The sequence below is a fragment of the Bombina bombina genome, chromosome 2 (genome assembly GCF_027579735.1).
Source record: "Bombina bombina isolate aBomBom1 chromosome 2, aBomBom1.pri, whole genome shotgun sequence".
NCBI classification, from domain to species: domain Eukaryota; kingdom Metazoa; phylum Chordata; class Amphibia; order Anura; family Bombinatoridae; genus Bombina; species Bombina bombina.
Genome location: NC_069500.1, coordinates 476,961,219 through 476,980,702, shown reverse-complemented (window position 1 = coordinate 476,980,702; position 19,484 = coordinate 476,961,219). Strand labels below are relative to the sequence as shown.

The window sequence follows — 19,484 nt, the reverse complement described above, 5'->3', positions numbered from 1 at the left end:
AAAAAAAAATGTCTAGCCCTTCGGTATAGACAGTGTTGAAGTTTATCCTTGCAATGATTTTTTTTTTTTTCCTTAACAGGTTGTTGATCACTACGAGAATCCACGAAATGTAGGTTCCCTTGACAAGAATGCAAAAAATGTTGGCACAGGTCTTGTCGGCGCACCAGCATGTGGAGATGTTATGAAGCTACAAGTATGTTTTTTATTTCAAAATGTGCATAAAATTATAGTAAATCCTAGTGTTTGTGAAACACTAGGATTTACCGGTGGAACAAATAAAGGGGTATAAAGTACTTCATGCTGAAAATTCCTTTATTTGTCTGAAGAGTTTGCCGTGCTGAGCACATCAGGCCACCCCTTAGCAAAATAATTTTTCCTAGCCAATTCCTGTGCCGGCCAGCTGGCATTATGCCGGATAGCTAGCATGCTATTGGCTAAGATCACCTCACTGCAAAATAGTGTTCTGCCGTGGGCTGCATGAGGCGCTCAGCAAGGCGAATACTGTAGACAAAGGAACTTTCAGCATGAAGTATTTTATACTTCATGACTAAAAGCCCCCTTTTAATTGTTGCACTAGTAAATCTAGTGTTTCAAAAATGTTAAGATTTGCTATCACTTTAAGCAAAACATCAATATACAGAAAGGGAATGAGCTTAATGTAAAGTATATATTATAAGAGTAGTCTACTAACAAGCAAAAAAATTCCTAGTACAAATTACAGAACTGTATAGCTAAAGAAATGTTAAAACATGTATTTATTACAATAATATATACTTAGAATAAAATCAATAAATATTGACAAAATCTTTGTAAAAAAATATTCCAGTGCAGAGACTGTGAGAACAACCAACAGAAATGAGAAATACTAAAACAGATTAAATTATATTCCAAATGCAAATTATTATGAATATCAGTCCCAGTTAAATTGAGAAGCTGTAGTAAACAATAACGCACTTTTCAAGAAAATCCAAGTATGCAAGAAAGCCTATATAGTGTAACCTGTATGGAGGCAAAATAGAGACCTGTGTTCATAGACCTTAAAGGGACAGTCAACCATAGAATTGTTAATGTTTTAAAGATGGATAATCCCTTTATTACTCATTCCCCAGTTTTGCATAACCATCAGATATATTAATGTACTTTTTACCTTTGTGATTACCTTGTATCTAGGAACCTTCTTCCAGCCCCCTGATCACATGACTGTGACTGTTTATTATCTATTGTCTTGCAGTTAGCATTGTGTTGTGCTAGATCTTAAATAACTCCCTGTGCCTGAACAGTGTTATCTATATAGCCCACGTGTACTTTCTGTCTCTTTGTGTTGAAAAGAGATTTAAAAAGCATGTGATAAGAGGCAGCCCTCAAAGGCTTAGAAATTAGCATATGAGCCTACCTATGTTTAGTTTAAACTAAGAATACCAAGAGAAAAAAGCAAATTTGATGATAAAAGTAAATTGGAAAGTCAATTAAAATTAAAAGTCCTATCTGAATAATGAGTTTAATTTATACTTGACTGTCCCTTTAATTACCGATGATCCTGTATCTGACAGATAATTATCAGGATGATATTGCACAAGATTGCAATGAAGTAGCTATCATATATACAAATGCATATCACATATTTAGAAAGTAGCAACAGTAATAGTAATATACTTGATATATAGATATATATACCATTGTTGCCAATGCACCAGGGAACCTTGGGTTAGATATACAGTATCATGTTTTCTTTCCTAAGATATGGTGAGTCCACGGCTTGAGTAATTACTGTTGGGAATATCACTCCTGGCCAGCAGGAGGAGGCAAATAGCACCCCAGTTAAACTGCTAAGTATCATCACTCCCTTACCCACAACCCTCAGTCATTCTCTTTGCCTTCGGTGCATGGAGGAAGTGAAGTTTAGGTGTCAAAAGAAAAATTTTGATTTAATCTACAAGCATGTTTTGGGGTATAACTGTATTCTATGTCATTCCTTGCAGTCAGGTAGTGGTGGCTTTAAAGCAGTTAGGAACTTGTAAAGAGGTACTTACTGCATTTTCTTAACAATTGCTGCCCTAGTTTATTAAGCCAGAGTTGCCTACTCTGTTCTTTCTTTTTCAAAGGTCTCTGTGAAGAACTGTGTCTTCTCAGACCTTGTAACTGTCTGCATGCCGGACAGCGGAGCAGGTAAGTGCTTTTTCTTCCATGCACTTAACAAATTAAGACACTGCTTTTTTTTTATTGGGACATAGATAATCCTGTTGTATGGGTTACACTGGGGCATGAAGCAGGCACTGTGGCATGTGTGAGACTAACATTTCATCCCTTTTTTAAAAAGAAAGGGTAAAATGTTTTTATTAGGCTTTTTTTTCTGGCACATATTTACTTGATAAAACAATACAAGTTTAAACTGAAAGTAAGGATGACTTTTCTATTTCAGCAGTTTATTCATTTCCCCTTTGCTTTAAAATAAAACAATGCAACATTTTAAACGGTCAGGTTTGAAAAACCCCCCGGATATTTCTGGTACTCAGTGTACCAGGAAGTGGTGCCTCTGTGTCGCAGCAGTAATTTGAGCTTGGCAGTTGTGGTCACATGACCGGCTTTACTTCATATCATTTCTGAAGAAAAGTTGTTTTAATCCATTTGAGTGATCCGGTGTTCAAAAGTAAGTTGTCTACCGCGTAGGAATGTGACTACCTCGTCACGTCCGGTGACGTGTAAACAGCTGCTGGAGGGTTGTGGCGCTCTCTGCGCATGTTTAAGGCACAATAAACGGCGCTCACTGGAGGCCCAACCTCCTACAAACAGCTAAGGCAGAATAGGTGACCACTTACTTTAGAACACCGGTGTTCTAAAGTATGTTGTGTACCGGGTATGAATTGGCGCCTGATCGCTCTGTCCTTCTCTCCATAACACAGATTTTATTTTGCAATAATTTTGATATAGTTTTTACTTGCTGTATTTAGTTTCCTTTTCCCCGTTCTATACTTTTTTTTTTATAGCAATATCTCAAATTAGTCAACGCTGTACCGTGCTGTATTTTGGTGTTTTCTGAATCATTTCCTAAAGCCTCCAATATAATCCTCAGACGTTTTTACCTCGTTATGATTTTTATCTTCTTGCTTCCACCAATGTCTATTTAGCTCCGACTGAAGTCCTTATAACAACTCCTGGAAACGAAACTCCCATTACAGTCCCATGGCTATTGCTCTGTTTTCATTGCATTTTCTATGTAATTTAATGGGTTTAAATATTAAAAATAAAATAAAGTTACACAATAAAGTCTTATTATTGCACAGGTTGCTACTATTGTTTAAAAACTAATCAATTAGACATTGGTGGAAGCAAGAAGATAATGACGAAGTAAAAACGTCTGAGGATTATATTGGAGGCTTTAGGAAATGATGATTCAGAAAACACAAAAATACAGCACGGTACAGCGTTGACTAATTTGAGATACTGCGCTGAAGGTATAGAACGGCGAAAAAGGAAGTAAATACAGCAAGTAAAAACAATTTCAAAATTATTGCAAAATAAAATCTGTTATGGAGAGAAGGACAGAGCGATCAGGCGGGAATTCCTACGCGGTAGACAACTTACTTTAGAACACCGGTGTTCTAAAGTAAGTTGTCACCTATTCTGCATTAAACAGCTGTTTGTAGGAGGTTGGGCCTCCAGTGAGCGCTGTTTATTGTGCCTTAAACATGGGCAGAGAGCGCCACAACCCTCCAGCAGCTGACTACACGTTACCGGAAGTGAAGCGGTAGTCAAATTCCTATGGTAGACATCTTAATTTAAGACACCGGTCTTAATTGGTAGCAGTAAGGCACCTCAGTAATTGAGGTCTGTGACTGCCTGAGGGGTATTTTAGAAGTTTGTTGTTTCTTAACTTTTCTTACATAATTTTAGCTGGGGATCGATCCTAATTTGGGATAAAATTTAAAGTATTTTTTTTCTTGGCTTATTTTAATTGAATATTAAAATCTTTGAAACTTATCTGTACAAGTTTATTTACTGTTTATCAACATGTCTGATATGGAGCAAGAGCCTGCTCTCATGAATTCATGCTTATGTTTAGATGCACAAATTGCTGCTCCTATTCAATTTTGTTCTTCATGTGTCAAGAAAACCTTGCAAAATAAAGATAAATTTTTTTGAGCCTAATGTGTCTCAGGATGATGCTTTTAAAATAAAACCTCAGCTTTCTCCTGCTATGTCCCAAGCCTCAATGATATCACATGCGGTTCCTCTTACTCCTAGTGGAGTTTATTTAAAAGCAGAAATTGCTGCCCAGGTATCTTCAGCGGTATCTGTGACATTACCTGCCATGCCCAGATTACTGGGAAAACGCAAGAGGAAATCTAGAAATTCAGAAAGTAATGTGCCTGTCCTCAGTTCTGCTTCCCAAGTTGCCCTTTCTCATAAATCTGATGAGGAAGATACATCGTGACATTCTGAGGGTTAAATCTCCGATTTGGTAGTATAATTCCTTCTTCTGAGACTGAGGTGGTATCCTTCAGATTTAAAGTGAATGTCAACTTTCATGAATCGGTGCCCGTTTTTTAAAAAAAACTCTTAAAAACGGGCACTTTCATTCATGAAAGTTTACATTGCACCGGATTTTACAAATAATTACCTTCTCCTGAAACACCGGATCGCTGATTGCCCCGCCTGCTTCTCCCTGCTGTACTAACACAGCAATGACCAAACCGGCTTCCTCCAATCACGGCATGGCCTCACCTGATGAATGCTGGGGGAAGCCGTGATTGGAGAGAGCCGGTTTCGTCATTGCTGACGAAGTACAGAGGACCTGCAGGCGTGGGATCGGCGATCCGGTGTTTCAGGAGAAGGTAAGTTTTTGTAAAATCCGGTGAAATATAAACTTTCATGAATGAAAGTGCCCCTGTTTTTAATAGTTTTTTTTTTTTTTTTTTTTTTTTAAACTGGGCACTGATTCATGAAAGTTGACATTCACTTTAAGCTTGAACACCTTTGTGTATTGTTAAAGGAGGTTTTAGCTACTTTAGGTGACTGATACCCCTGTCGTCATTCCTAAGAAATCTAGTAAACTTAATAGTTTCTTTGATGAACCCTTCCGCTTCAGAGGTTTTTCCTGTGTCGGACCGTGCTAAGGAGATTATCTCACAGGATTGGGAGAAACCAGGGGTGTCTTTTTCCCTGTCTCCCATTTTTAAGAAAATGTTTCCTGTCGGACTCCATTAAAGACCCTGGGTATACTGTACCCAAAGTTGAAGGGGCCATTTCCACTCTGGTTAAGAGAACCACTATTCCTATTGAAGATAGCTGCTCTTTTAAGGATCCGATGGACAAGAAGCTGGAGGCTTATTTGAAAAACCTTTATGTTCATCAAGGTCTCCAATGGCAACCTGCGGTGTGTATTGCCACCGTGACTAGTGCGGCATCTTATTGTTTCGACGCCTTGTCTGATTCTCTTCAAGTAGCGACTTCCTTGGATGAAATTCAAGATAGGTTTAAAGCTCTTAAGTTGGCCAATTCCTTTTGCAGATGCCATTTTACAGGTTGTTAGACTAGGAGCTAAAACCTCTAGTTTTGCTGTCCTAGTCCACAGGGCGTTATGGTTGAAATCCTGGTCTGCGGACGTTTCCTCTAAAGTCAAGCTTCTGGCAATTCCTTACAAGGGCAAAACCTTGTTTGGACCCGGTTTGGCAGAAATTATCTCTGATATTAGGGGTGGAAAAGGGTCTTTTCTGCCTAAAGGACGTCAGAGTAATTTTCGTTCTTTTCGTAACTTCAGATTAAAGCCTTCCCCTTCTTCCAAGCAGGAACAATCCAAGTCTTCTTGAAAACCCAATCAGTCTTGGAACATGGGGAAACAATCAAAGAAACCTGCAGCTGATTCCAAATCAGCATGAAGGGTTTGCACCTGATTCTGGATTAGATCAGGTGGGGGGCAGACTTCCTCAGTTCTCTCAAGCCTGGATAAGAGATGTCTCAGATCCCTGAACTGTGGACATAGTATCCCAGGGTTACAAATTGGAATTAAAGACTATTCCTCCCAAAGGCAGATTCCATCTCTCAAGATTATCTGCAGACCAGATGGAGAGGCATTCTTGAAATTTATACAACATCTTTCCTCCCTGGGCGTGATAGTTCCAGTGCAGGAACAGGGTCTCAGGTTCTACTGCAACCTATTTGTGATTCCCAAAAAAGAGAACTTTACGTCCCATTCTAGACTTGAAGTGTCTAAACAAGTTTCTCAAAGTTCCATCCTACAAGATGTTAGACTATACGCTCCATTCTTCCTTTAGTACAAGAGGGGTCTGTTCATGACGACCATAGCTCTAAAGGATGCGTATCTTCATGTTCCTATTCACAGGGACCATCACAGATTCCTGAGATTTACCTTTCCAGTTCGTGGCCCTTCCATTTGGTCTAGCCACAGCTCCCAGAATTTTTTCAAAGGTTCTGGGGGCTCTTTTGGCAGTGATCCGTTCTCATGGAATTGCTGTGGCACCCTACCTGGACGACATATTGAGTCAGGCACCATCTTTTCAACAAGCAAAATCTCACACAGAGATATTGTCTTTTCTTCGTTCCCACGTATGGAATGTAAATCTGGAAAAAAGCTCCCTTTCCCCTGCTACAAGAGTAGTGTTCTTAGAGACCATAATAGATTCTCTATTGATGAAGATTTTTCTGACAGAGGTCAGGAAAGACAAAATCCTTTACTCTCTCTTCAGGCTACTACTCATCCTTCAGTGGCTCAATGTATGGAGGTAATCGGTCTGATGGTGGCTTCCATGGAAATCATTTATTTTGCTCGATTCCATTTGAGAGCTCTCCAGTTGTGCATGCTCAAACAATGGTATGGCGACCATCCAGCTCTCTCAGAGAATAGAGTTAGATCAGTCGTCAAGGGACTCTCTCTCACGTGGTGGATTTCTCAGTAACATCTGTCTCAGGGCACATGCTTTCGGAGACATTCCTGGGTGATCGTGACCACTCGGGAGGAGTCTGCTCTTCCCATCAACATCTTACAATGCTTACAACATCTTTACAATGCTCTAGTGGCTTGGCCTCAGTTGTCCTCAGCCCAGTTTATCAGGTTCCAGTCAGACAACATAACCTCTGTGGCTAACATCAATCACAAGGGAGGAACTTGGAGTTCCTTAGCCATGAAGGAGGTTACTCTGATTCTTCAGTGGGCAGAGACCCACAATTGTATAAGTATAACAATTCTGGAGTAGACTGTCCCGTTAACTCTCATCAGCAGAAGATAGGTTTGAGTTGCTTGGTGAAAAGGCAAGCAGGGATACTCTCCTAGATTTACTAATTTTGTATACAATAATTCTATGGCCCTTTCATAAAAATTAGGAGCCAAACAGTGGTATTTGTGGATAGATAGATGGAAAATATCTAAAGAAGTTAGGAGCAAAGGGTACTCTATTGTAGAGAGAGATCTCTCTTTCTCTCTTTCTCTTATACACAGGTAGAAACCCCTTTATCCAAACCGTTTGGATTAAAGATTATTTGTATATATTAATCTGTAAAATGGGACAGTTCGGAGAGAGGAACCAAGTGTAAACTATTGTTAAACAGCTAGGATTGACTATTGAAACAAACAATGGTTTTTCATTCATGAAGCCTTTATTTCAAGCGATTGCTGCTCTGGGCTGCTAAGGCACCCCAAGGCAGATCGCTGTTTTGCTAAGAGGTGACATTTCCACCTCTTAGCCAATAGCTCAAGGGCGCCAAGCCGGATTTACTGCAGGGCTATTGGCTAAGAGGTGAAAATGTCACCTCTTGGCAAAACAACGATCTGCCGTGGCCTGCCTTAGCAGCTCAGAGCAGCGATCACTTGAAAAAAATAAAGGTGCTTTCTGCATGAAGTATGTTATACTTTATGAATGAAAGTCCCCTTTATTTGTTTCAATAGTCAATCCTAGTGTTTCACAAACGCTAGGGTTGACTTTCACTTTAACAAAAATATTTATTAAAGTATGGATTCTGGAACAATAATAAAAATAATAATGTTGTTTTTGGAAAGTGTGATATAAATTACTGACAGCATGACATCTTAAACTAATGATACACAAAGAAGAAAATTTGGAGGGCAGTGATAAAATCTCAGAGAGACTGTTAATTTAGTCAATATATCAGATCTTCATGGCAGGGTATTTTGTAATTGTGTAACTTGTGCCTATATCCTGCCAAGAGAGAGACACTTGTTTTGTAAACATGCCATCTTATTGAATCATCTCTTCATTTGGTGATCACATGAGCACTGTGGATTAAAAGCATGCAATTTATCTTACAGATTGAAGTGGGGGAGAATGGAAAGATTGTGGAAGCCAAATTTAAAACGTTTGGCTGCGGCTCTGCAATAGCATCCAGTTCACTGGCAACAGAATGGGTTAAAGGAAAAACGGTAAGCATACCCCCCCTACTTTTAATAATATTTTTGCATCTCATTTTTATGGCTTTTATTTACTTCACTTTTATGGCAAAATACTTTTTTGAGTATTAGTCAACTTACTCTTTCATCTGCACTTAAATTGTATACAGCTTGTGAAAGCATTATTTCATTATGAAATAACTTATGAAAGTAGGCCATTTAGTACTTGTGTAATCTTTTAGGAAAGCAGAAAATCTACACCAACCAGTTCCCAGTGTGGATACCGATTTCAGTGTTTTTTTTTTTTTTTTAAAATACTTTCTTTCTAATGGCAGCCAGAGTCCACAAATTAATTCATTACTGTTGGAAATTCAACACCTGGCCACCAGGAGGCGGCAAAAACACCCTACTTTAAAGGCTTAAAGGGACACTGATTTTTTTTTTTTTTTTGTGAATCAGAGTATGCAATTTTAAGCAACTTTCTAATTTACTCCTATTAATTTTTCTTCATTCTCTTGCTATCTTTATTTGAAAAGGGCATCTAAGCTAAGGAGCCAGCCAATTTTTGGTTTAGAACACTGGACAGCAGTTGTTGATTGGTGGGTGAATTTATCCACCAATCGGCAAGAACAACCAAGGTTGTTCAATATAATGGGCCGGCATCTAAACTTACATTCCTGCTTTTCAAATAAATATATCAAGAGAATGAAGAAATTTGATATAAGGAGTAAATTAGAAAGTTGCTTAAAATTGCATGCTCTATCTGAATCGTGAAAGAAAAATTTGTGTTCATTGTCCCTTTTTTAACCCTTTCGTGACAGGGTTAAAGTGCCTACATCGGAACAACTGTTCCGATGTAGACAAATTGAAACTACGCGATCGTGCATACGATCGCGAGATTTCAATTATTGGATCGCATCTGGGGGGCGTCCCTACAATCCTAGGAACGCCCTCCAGACCGCGATTAAATCCCTGAAGCACAGAAGGCTTCAGGACAGCCGTTAGTTATGACGTTCCATTCCGTCATAACGGCTTTAAAGCCCAGTCTAATTATGACGGAATGGAACGGCATAACGGCTTTAAAAGGTTAAAGTGAAAGTCAATAATAGCGTGTTTGAAATGCTAGGATTGACCATTGGAACAAATAAAGGGGACTTTCAATCATGAAATATAAAATACTTCATGCTGAAAGCTCCTTTATTTGTTTCAAGCGTTCTATTGGGAATATCACTCCTCCCCAGCAGGAGGCGGCAAAGAGCACCACAGCAAAGCTGTGAAATATTACCTTCCCTCCCAACCCAGCCATTCTCTTTGCCTATGTTAGTGCTAGGAAGTGGTAAAGTGAGGTGTTAAGATTCTTCAATCAAGAGTTTATTATTTTTAAAGTGGTACAAGATTGTGCTGCTTTGTCCTAGGGTGTAGCCGTAGTCCATATCAGTCTCTTCAGTAGAGCAGTGGCTTTAGAGCAATGGGAACTTGTGGGACATAATTCTCACTGCGCCTCCCATACATTTATGCTGCCCTAATCCTGGAAGACTGAGTAAGATTTCTCAGTCTTTATCTATTTTTCTACAGGTCCATGTGAGGGAGAGGACCTCACAAACCTAGTGAGCTGCCTGGCAGATTTAGGAGGTAAGTGCTGACTTTATTTTTCCTGGGGCTAGAAGAAAAAGGACTCAGAAAAAGGTGGGCACTTTTATTCAATGGGAAAAAATATGGCATTTATTATTTTCCTGGAACTATATGGTAATCCTTATAAATTTATAAAGGAATTATATAGGGCAGCATTAGCAGGCACTGGGAATTGGACAACAGTCTCTGTTTGTGATTCTCTTTTATTTATGATATAGAGTTTTCACTTAAGATGTCGGCTAACACGTTAGTTTGGACACGCCCACGATGGGCCGGACTTGTGTGGCGGTAGGATTATGTGCTGCACACATTTTCTCTCAATTTCAATAAATATGATTGTGAGAAATCTGCTTATTACAGTGTTTACTTAAAACTTAGTTTATTTGGTTTCACAATAATTCAACAGCTCTGGCTTCCATAGCGATTATTTCCGGTAATCCGACTTGTTGTATTGCTTAGCAGCTTAAAGTGAAGGTAAATTTATAACATTGCAAAATGATCTTTAGATTACTTTTATATTGTACAATCCAGTCACTATGTTTTTTTTAACTAAAAGTTTCTTTATTTATGTACTTTTAAAAGTAATTCTTATTTACCGTTGCGTAACTCGCGTTCCTAATCTCCCATCTCTCATTTCCTGAATTCTGAGACAGTGACGTATAGAGCAGTCCCACCCGCTCTATAAGTGTCATCAAGCTCATGCACATCGAGCATCTTCTCACCGCGCATGCGCACCCATACTACAATCTCCAAATTGCGCATGCGTTAACCGCAGCCTGAATATTTACATGCACCCGCAGCCCGAATCTTGAACGCACTTGCCTCGCCGCTAAGAAATACTAAAGGCTACGCATGCGCATACTTCACAAAACAATGCTGACGTCAATTGACGGCCGCCTAACGGCCAAAGAATCAATTGGCTCTTTAAACAACGTGATCGTTGTTTAGAAAAAAAAAACGGGTTGTTTTTCTTGGAGCCAGATCAATGCCAATAATATATCTAATGAAATATAGCGATATAGGAAAAATGATGAATGAAAGTAGTATTTTGCAGTGAGATATTTATTTATTTAATACACAAGGTTTAACTTTACCTTCACTTTAAGCTGAGGTGTTAAAGCCGTTGATGGGGGTTGTCTTTATTTTGCAGTGATAAATAAAGATTACGTTTTCCCAATTTAGTATAAAACGGTTCAGTTTTTTTTTTTACAGTACTTAAAAATAAAGCAGTTACCTTTTTTAAATGTTAAAGAGACAGTAACCTTGCCCTGTGTATAAGATTTTAATAAAAATGTTCTTTTTGGCTTAAAGGGACAATCTAGTCGAAATTAAACTTTCATGATTCAGATAGGGCATGCAATTAAACAACTTTCCAATTTACTTCTATTATCTAATTTGCTCAATTATTTAGATATCCTTTGTTGAAGAAATAGCAATGCACATGTGTGAGCCAATCACACAAGGCCTTTATGTGCAGCAACCAATCAGCAGCTACTGAGCATATCTAGATATGCATTTCAGCAAGTGATATCAAGAGAATGAAGCAAATTAGATAATGGAAGTAAATTAGAAAGTTGTTTAAAATGACATACTCTTTCTAAATCACAAAATAAAAAAAATGGGTTTCATGTCCCTTTAATTTCTGTTAGAGATTTACAGATATCAGTTTTTTTATTTCAAAGAATAGATCTGTTCAGTTTTTGCAGTTCATCAGTAATAAAGCAGTTACATTTTAAAATTTAAAGGAACAGTAACGTTGCTTTCTGTATAAAATTTTAGATTTTTTTTTTTTATTTGTCTTATTTATTTCTGTTAGAAATAAAGACTCAGTTATAAATGACACAGTCCGCCAGTCCTTGTCTGTTCCTCATGTGTTTGAGGTACACAAAATGTAAATTTTTTTTTTTTTTTTTTTTTTTTTTTTTTTTTTAGCCAATATTGTCTTGGAGTTTATTTTTGACAATGTTCAAAATATTCCGCAATTTCTCCTCAGATGTCCCAAAATAGTTTTTTATAGTTATACAGTGCCATGCTTTTCCTCCCAATTCCCTTGCTAGAGAGCGCACAAGAAAATATTAAAAGATCAGTGTGTAGGTTTCTGTCTCGACTGTATCTCTTCCGAGCTTTCTTTTTCATAAGTATTGAAAAAGGAGGATATTTTGATATATCCTTAGAGTAAGACCTTAGAATCAGTGTAATTCCTTCTTCTGATGCTGGAGGGTTATCCTTCAGATTTAGGCTAGAGCACTTCCTGCTTAAGGAGGTTTTAGCTACTTTGGACGTCTCTGATACTTCGCTCATAGTCAATCCTAAACAGCAATAAAGATGAGCTTAAAGGAACATGAAACCCAAAAATGTTCTTTCATAATTCAGAAAGAACATATCATTTTAAACTGCTTTCCAATTTACTTCTATTTCATTTGCTTTGTCCTCTTGGTATTTTTTGTTGAAAAAGAATACGAAGGTATGCTCAGGATCAGCAATGCATTACTGGGAACTAGCTGTTGATTGGTGGATGCACATATGTACCTCCTTGTAATTGTTCGCCCAATGTGTTCAGTTTGCTTCCTGAAATGAAATTGTGCTCCTTCAACATAGAATACCAAAGGGATAAAGCATATTTGCTAATTGAAGTACATAGAGCATGCAATAAAAGCAACTTTTCAATCTAAATAATGAGAATTTTTTTTGGGGAGGGGGGGGGGGTTTCATATCCCTTTTAACACCATCTGTGCAATGTCTTGCTACATAATGTTGCATTATTCAAGAGGGTTAAAGTGATTAAGTGTAATGAATAAGTGCCCAGTATCTAAAATTACTCTTAAACAGGGGCACATTAATTCATTAAACTTTACAATGACGTTTTTTCATTTTTTTTAAAATATTTACCTTTGCTTTATGGAAAGCAGCCCTGCAATCCTCTGCTTGCATCTCCTGCTGTAGTTAGCAGACAGGTGACAAATCTGGCTTCCACCAATCATTGTGTGCTGCCCCCCCCCAAAATTTTTAGCGTCCATCTCGTGGGGCAAAAAACAATTGGAGGAAGTCGGATTCATCACACGATAATGTGGCCCCAATATATGTAACACAGAGATGTTATGAACCATACAATGAATTTTAACTAACTTTTTTTTTTTTTTTTTTTTTTATAGCCAGTCACCTATAGTAGCACATACCAGGGAGCTCCCTCCATTTCTGGGGCAGTTGCACTGTGCTTGTGTGTGATGTTTTCTGTTAATCTTGGTGCTTGTCATTAGGAGCGTGCATCGCTTTGTTTATAGCCTGGGAAAAATACAGGGGGGCTGGTACGTGTTGCTTTGGGTGCCTTTTTGAATATAACAAGAGGTTAAAATTCATAACTGCTTGATGCTACATATATTGGAACACATAAATTCACATAATTGTGGAAAAACGTTTTATCTGTTCCTTTTTTTTTTGGTCTGCTTGTCCATTATATTATTGCTATCTCCTCGCTGTCAAATCAAGACTAGTTACAGTAAAATAATTATGTGCAGCATGGAATCAAGCTTTGTTGTATCACTTCAGCTCACAAATTTCTTATGACCATTGCTAGATTTTTTTTTCTATTTTTACCCGCTACTGGCTACTTATTTCTTTAAGACACGATGAGTCCACGGATCATCTTAATTACTAATGGGATATTCACCTCCTGGTCAGCAGGAGGAGGCAAAGAGCACCACAGCAGAGCTGTTAAATAGCTCCTCCCTTCCCTCCCACCCCAGTCATTCTCTTTGCCTATGTTAGTGATAGGAAGAGGTAAAGTGAGGTGTTAAAAAAGATTCTTCAATCAAGAGTTTATTATTTTTAAAGTGGTACAAGATTGTGCTGCTTTGTTCTAGGGTGTAGCCGTAGTCCATGTCAGTCTCTTCAGTAAAGCCTTGGTGGCTTTAGAGCAATGGGAACTTGTGGGACATAATTGTCACTGCGCCTCCCATATTCTGATGCTGCCCTTACACTGAAAACCTGAGGGATATTTACTCAGGAATTTCCTTTTCCTTTCAGGTCCATGGGAGAGAGAGGACCTCTTACACCTGGAAACTGCCTTGCTACCAGGCAGAAGATGAGGTAAGTGCTAACTTTCTGTGGTAGAAATCTCAGAATAAGTTGGGGCACTTTATTTCTTTTGCATGATGTACAGAGTCCATGGATTCATCCTTACTTGTGGGATATTATCCTTCCTAACAGGAAGTGACAAAGAGAGCACCACAGCAGAGCTGTCTATATAGCTCCCCTCCTAACTCCACCCCCCAGTCATTCTCTTTGCCGGCTCTAAGCAGGAAGGGTAAAGTGAAAGAGGTGTTAAGCTGTTAGTTTAATTTTAACTACAATCAAGAGTTTGTTATTTTTAAATGGTTCCGGTGTTGTACTATTTACTCTCAGGCAGGACATAGATGAAGATTTGCAAATTGTTTTTTTTTTTTTCCATTAAATAGTGTTTTCCAAGCTTGCTTGCTTTATTACTAGTCTGTTAAACATGTCTGACACTGAGGAAACTCATTGCTCAATTTGTTTAGAAGCCATTGTGGAACCCCCTCTTAGAATGTGTCCCACTTGTACGGATATGTCCATAAATTGCAAACAGCATATTTTGACTTATAAAAATTTGGCATTAAATGATTCTCAGACAGAAGGAAGTCAGGTTTTGCCATCTAGTTCTCCAAGTGTCACAACCGGTAACGCCCGCGCAAGCAACGCCAATTACTTCTAGTGTGTCTAATTCTTTCACCTTGCAAGATATGGCTTCAGTTATGAATACTACCCTCACAGAGGTTTTATCTAAACTGCCTGGGTTGCGCAGTAGCTCTGGGTTAAGAACAAATGCTGAGCCTTCTGACGCTTTAGTAGCCGTATCCGATATTCCCTCGCAATGTTCTGAGGTAGGGATGAGGGATTTGCTGTCTGAGGGAGAGATTTCTGATTCAGGAAAGAAGTTCCCTCAGACAGATTTAGATATGACGGCATTTAAATTTAAGCTAGAGCACCTCCGCTTATTGCTCAGGGAGGTTTTAGCTTCTCTGGATGATTGTGACCCTATTGTAGTTCCAGAGAAATTGTGTAAAATGGACAGATATTTAGAGGTTCCTGTTTACACTGATGTTTTTCCGGTCCCTAAGAGGATTTCGGACATTGTTACTAAGGAGTGGGATAGACCAGGTATTCCGTTCGCTCCCCCTCCTGTCTTTAAGAAAATGTTCCCTATTTCTGACACCATAAAGGACTCATGGCAGACGGTCCCTAAGGTGGAGGGAGCTATTTCTACACTGGCTAAGCGTACAACTATACCTATTGAAGACAGTTGTGCTTTCATTGATCCTATGGATAAAAAATTAGAGGGTCTCCTAAAGAAAATTTTTGTTCAAGGTTTTCTTCAACCTATAGCATGCATTGTTCCTGTAACCACTGCAGTTGCCTTTTGGTTTGAGGCTCTAGAAGAGGCTCTTCAGATGGAGACCCCACTAGATGATATTTTGGACAGAATTAAGGCTCTTAAGTTGACTAATTCTTTTATTACAGACGCCGCTTTTCATCTTGCTAAGTTAGCGGCAAAGAATTCAGGTTTTGCCATTTTAGAGCGTTCGGGCCTGCACTGAAAGATCATTTCAGACATTACTGGAGGGAAGGGTCATACCCTCCCTCAGGATTAGTCAAATAAGACAAGGACCAAACAAAATAATTTTCGTTCTTTTTGAAACTTCAAGAGCGGTTCCTCTTCCTCTGCTGCAAAGCAAGAGGGGAACTTTGCTCAATCCAAGCCAACCTGGAGACCTAATCAGGCTTGGAACAAGGGTAAACAGGCCAAAAAACCTGCTGCTGCCACTAAGTCAGCATGAAGGGGTAGCCCCCGATCCGGGACCGGATCTAGTAGGGGGTAGTCTCTCTTTCTCTCTCTCTCTCTCTTTCTCTTTCTCTTTCTCTTTCTCTTTCTCTCTTTCTCTTTTTCTCTCTCTCTTTTTCTCTCTCTCTTTTTCTCTCTCTCTTTTTCTCTCTCTCTTTTTCTCTCTCTCTTTTTCTCTCTCTCTCTTTCTCTCTCTCTCTCTTTCTCTCTCTCTCTCTCTCTCTTTCTCTTTTTCTCTTTTTCTCTTTTTCTCTTTCTCTCTTTCTCTTTCTCTCTCTCTTTCTTTTTTTCTCTTTCTCTCTTTCTCTTTCTCTCTTTCTCTTTCTCTTTTTCTCTTTCTCTTTTTCTCTTTCTCTTTTTCTCTTTCTCTTTTTCTCTTTCTCTTTTTTTCTCTTTTTTTCTCTTTTTTTCTCTTTTTTTCTCTTTTTTTCTCTTTTTTTCTCTTTTTTTCTCTTTTTTTCTCTTTTTTTTCTCTTTTTTTCTCTTTTTTTCTCTTTTTTTCTCTTTTTTTCTCTTTTTTTCTCTTTCTCTCTTTCTCTTTTTTTCTCTTTCTCTCTTTCTCTTTTTTTCTCTTTCTCTCTTTCTCTTTTTCTCTCTCTTTCTCTCCTCAGGCCTGGGCAAGAGACGTTCAGGATTCCTGGGCAGTAGAAATTGTAACCCAGGGATACAGTCTAGATTTCAAGGACTCCCTTCCAAGGGGGATGTTCCATCTTTCTCAATTGTCTGTAAACCCGACAAAAAGAGAGGCGTTCTTACGCTGTGTAGAAGACCTTTTTACCATGGAAGTGATCTTCCCAGTTCCAAAATCAGAACAAGGGCAGGGGTTCTACTCTATTCTGTTTATAGTTCCCAAAAAGTAGGGAACATTCAGACCAATTCTGGATCTCAAGATCCTAAACCAGTTCCTAAGAGTCCCATCTTTCAAGATTGAGACCATTTGGACTATCTTACCATTGATCCAGGAGGGTCAATATATGACCACCGTGGATTTAAAGGATGCGTATCTACACATTCCTATCCACAAAGATCATCACCAGTTCCTCAGGTTTGCCTTTCTGGACAAGCAGCATCAGTTTGTGGCTCTTCCTTTCGGGTTGGCCACGGCGCCACAAATCTTCACAAAGGTGCTAGGGTCCCTTCTGGCGGTTCTAAGGCCACGGGGCATAACAGTGGCGCCTTATCTAGACATTCTGATTCAAGCGTCGACCTTCCACCTGCCGAGCTCTTCACTCCATTCCTCGGCTGTCAGTGGCTCAGTGTATGGAGGTAATCTGTCTAATGGTAGCGGCAATGGACATAGTTCCGTTTGCTCGCTTGCATCTCAGACCACTGCAACTACGCATGCTCAATCAGTGGAATGGGGATTATGTGGATTTATCTCCTCAGATAAATCTGGATCAAGAGACCAGAGACTCTCTTCTTTGGTGGTTGTCATAGGATCATCTGTCCCAGGGAATGTGTTTCCGCAGGCCAGAATGGGTTATAGTGACGACAGACGCCAGCCTACTGGGCTGGGGTGCAGTCTGGAATTCCCTAAAGGCTCAGTGTTTGTGGACTCGGGAGGAGGCTCTCCTACCGATAAATATTCTGGAATTAAGAGCGATATTCAATGCTCTCCAGGCATGGCCTCAGCTGACTTCGGCCAGATTCATCGGGTTTCAGTTGGACATCACGACGACTGTGGCTTATATCAATCAGGGCGGAACAAGGAGTTCCTTAGCGATGATAGAGGTCTCAAGGATAAGTCGATGGGCAGAGGCTCACTCTTGCCATCTGTCAGCGATCTATATCCCAGGTGTAGAGAATTGGGAGGCAGACTTTCTAAGTTCTCGTCAGAACGCCAAACTTCCTCGTTACGGCTCCAGGTCAAGGGATCCTTAGGCTGTACTGATAGATGCTCTAGCAGTACCCTGGTCGTTCAACCTGGCTTATGTTTCCACCTTTCCCTCTCCTTCCACGTCTGATTGCCAGAATCAAACAGGCGAGAGCATCAGTGATTTTGATAGCGCCTGCGTGGCCACGCAGGACTTGGTATGCAGACCTGGTGGACATGTCATTTTTTCCACCATGGTCTCTGCCGCTGAGACAGGACCTTCTGATTCAAGGTCCATTAAAGCATCCAAATCTAATTTCTTTGCAACTGACTGCTTGGAGATTGAACGCTTGATTCTATCAAAGCGGGGTTTCTCTGAGTCAGTCATAAATACCTTGATTCAGGCTCGAAAGCCTGTTACCAGGAAAATCTATCATAAGATATGGCGTAAATATCTTTTTTGGTGCAAATCCAAAGGCTTCTCCTGGAGTAAAATCAGGATTCCTATGATTTTGTCTTTTCTCCAAGAGGGATTGGAGAAAGGATTGTCAGCTAGTTCTCTAAAAGGACAGATATCTGCTCTGTCTATTTTGTTATACAAGCGTCTGGCAGATGTTCCAGACGTTCAGGCTTTTTGTCAGGATTTAGCTAGAATTAAGCCTGTTTAAATCTGTTGCTCCCCCATGGAGTCTAAATTTAGTTCTCAGAGTTCTTCAGGGGATTCTGTTTGAACCCATTACTAGCAGGAATATCAATCAGGAAATTGTTGTTCCTTCTCTATGTCCTAATCCTTCTTGTAAGAAGGAACGTCTGTTGCAAAACTTGGACGTGGTTCGTGCTTTGAAATTTTATTTGCAGGCAACCAAAGATTTTCATCAAACATCTTCTTTGTTGTCTATTCTGGAAAGCGTAGGGGTCAAAAGGCTACGGCGACTTCTTTCCTTTTGGCTGAAAAGCATCATCTGTTTGGCTTATGAGACTGCTGGACAGCAGCATCCTGAAAGGATTACAGCTCATTCTACTAGAGCGGTAGCTTCCACATGGGCTTTTAATTAAAAATTATGCTTCTGTTGAACAGATTTGTAAGGCTCCGACTTGGTCTTCGCTTCATTCCTTTTACAAATTTTACAAATTTGATACTTTTGCTTCTTCCGAGGCTATTTTTGGGAGAGAGGTTTTGCAAGCAGTGGTGCCTTCCGTTTAGGTTTCTGTCTTGTCCCTCCCTTCATCCGTGTCCTAATGCTTTGGTATTGGTATCCCACAAGTAAGAATGAATCCATAGACTCGGTACATCATGCAAAAGAAAACAAAATTTATGCTTACCTGATACATTTTTTTCTTTTGCGATGTCCACGGCCCGCCCTGTCTATTCAAGACAGATGGTATTTTTGATTAAAAACTTAAGTCACCTCTGCACCTTATAGTTTTCTCCTTTTTCTTCCTTGGCCTTCGGTCGATGACGGGGGAGCTATATAGACAGCTCTGCTGTGGTGCTCTCTTTGCCACTTCCTGTTAGGAAGGATAATATCCCACAAGTAAGGATGAATCCGTGGACTCGGTACATCGCAAAAGAAATAAATTTATCAGGTAAGCATAAATTTTGTTTTTATATATATATACAGACCTCATGCTAATAAGGGCTCCTTCTAGGGGTTTCAGAGATGGATTCTCCTAGCGTAATAGGGGTTACTATGGCAGTGCGAATGCAGGCACTGGGGCTAATTGTGACTCTCCTCTCCCGGCGGTTCTCACTAATAGCCGACCGGGTGTTTTCATATGAGCTGTGATGCAGTGTGCGAGCTCAGCGTAAGGGGGGATTCACT

At 39.5% G+C, this 19,484-nt stretch overlaps 1 protein-coding gene across 1 annotated transcript in view; it reads left to right on the top strand.

The window, feature by feature from the left end:
* Positions 1–19,484, top strand: part of ISCU (iron-sulfur cluster assembly enzyme) — a 46,532-nt gene that overhangs the window by 11,061 nt on the left and 15,987 nt on the right. Inside the window, exons 2-3 of the mRNA XM_053702146.1 lie at positions 80–193; positions 8,282–8,392. Coding sequence (XP_053558121.1) covers positions 80–193; positions 8,282–8,392 — 225 coding nt within the window. The remainder of the gene's footprint in view (positions 1–79; positions 194–8,281; positions 8,393–19,484) is intronic.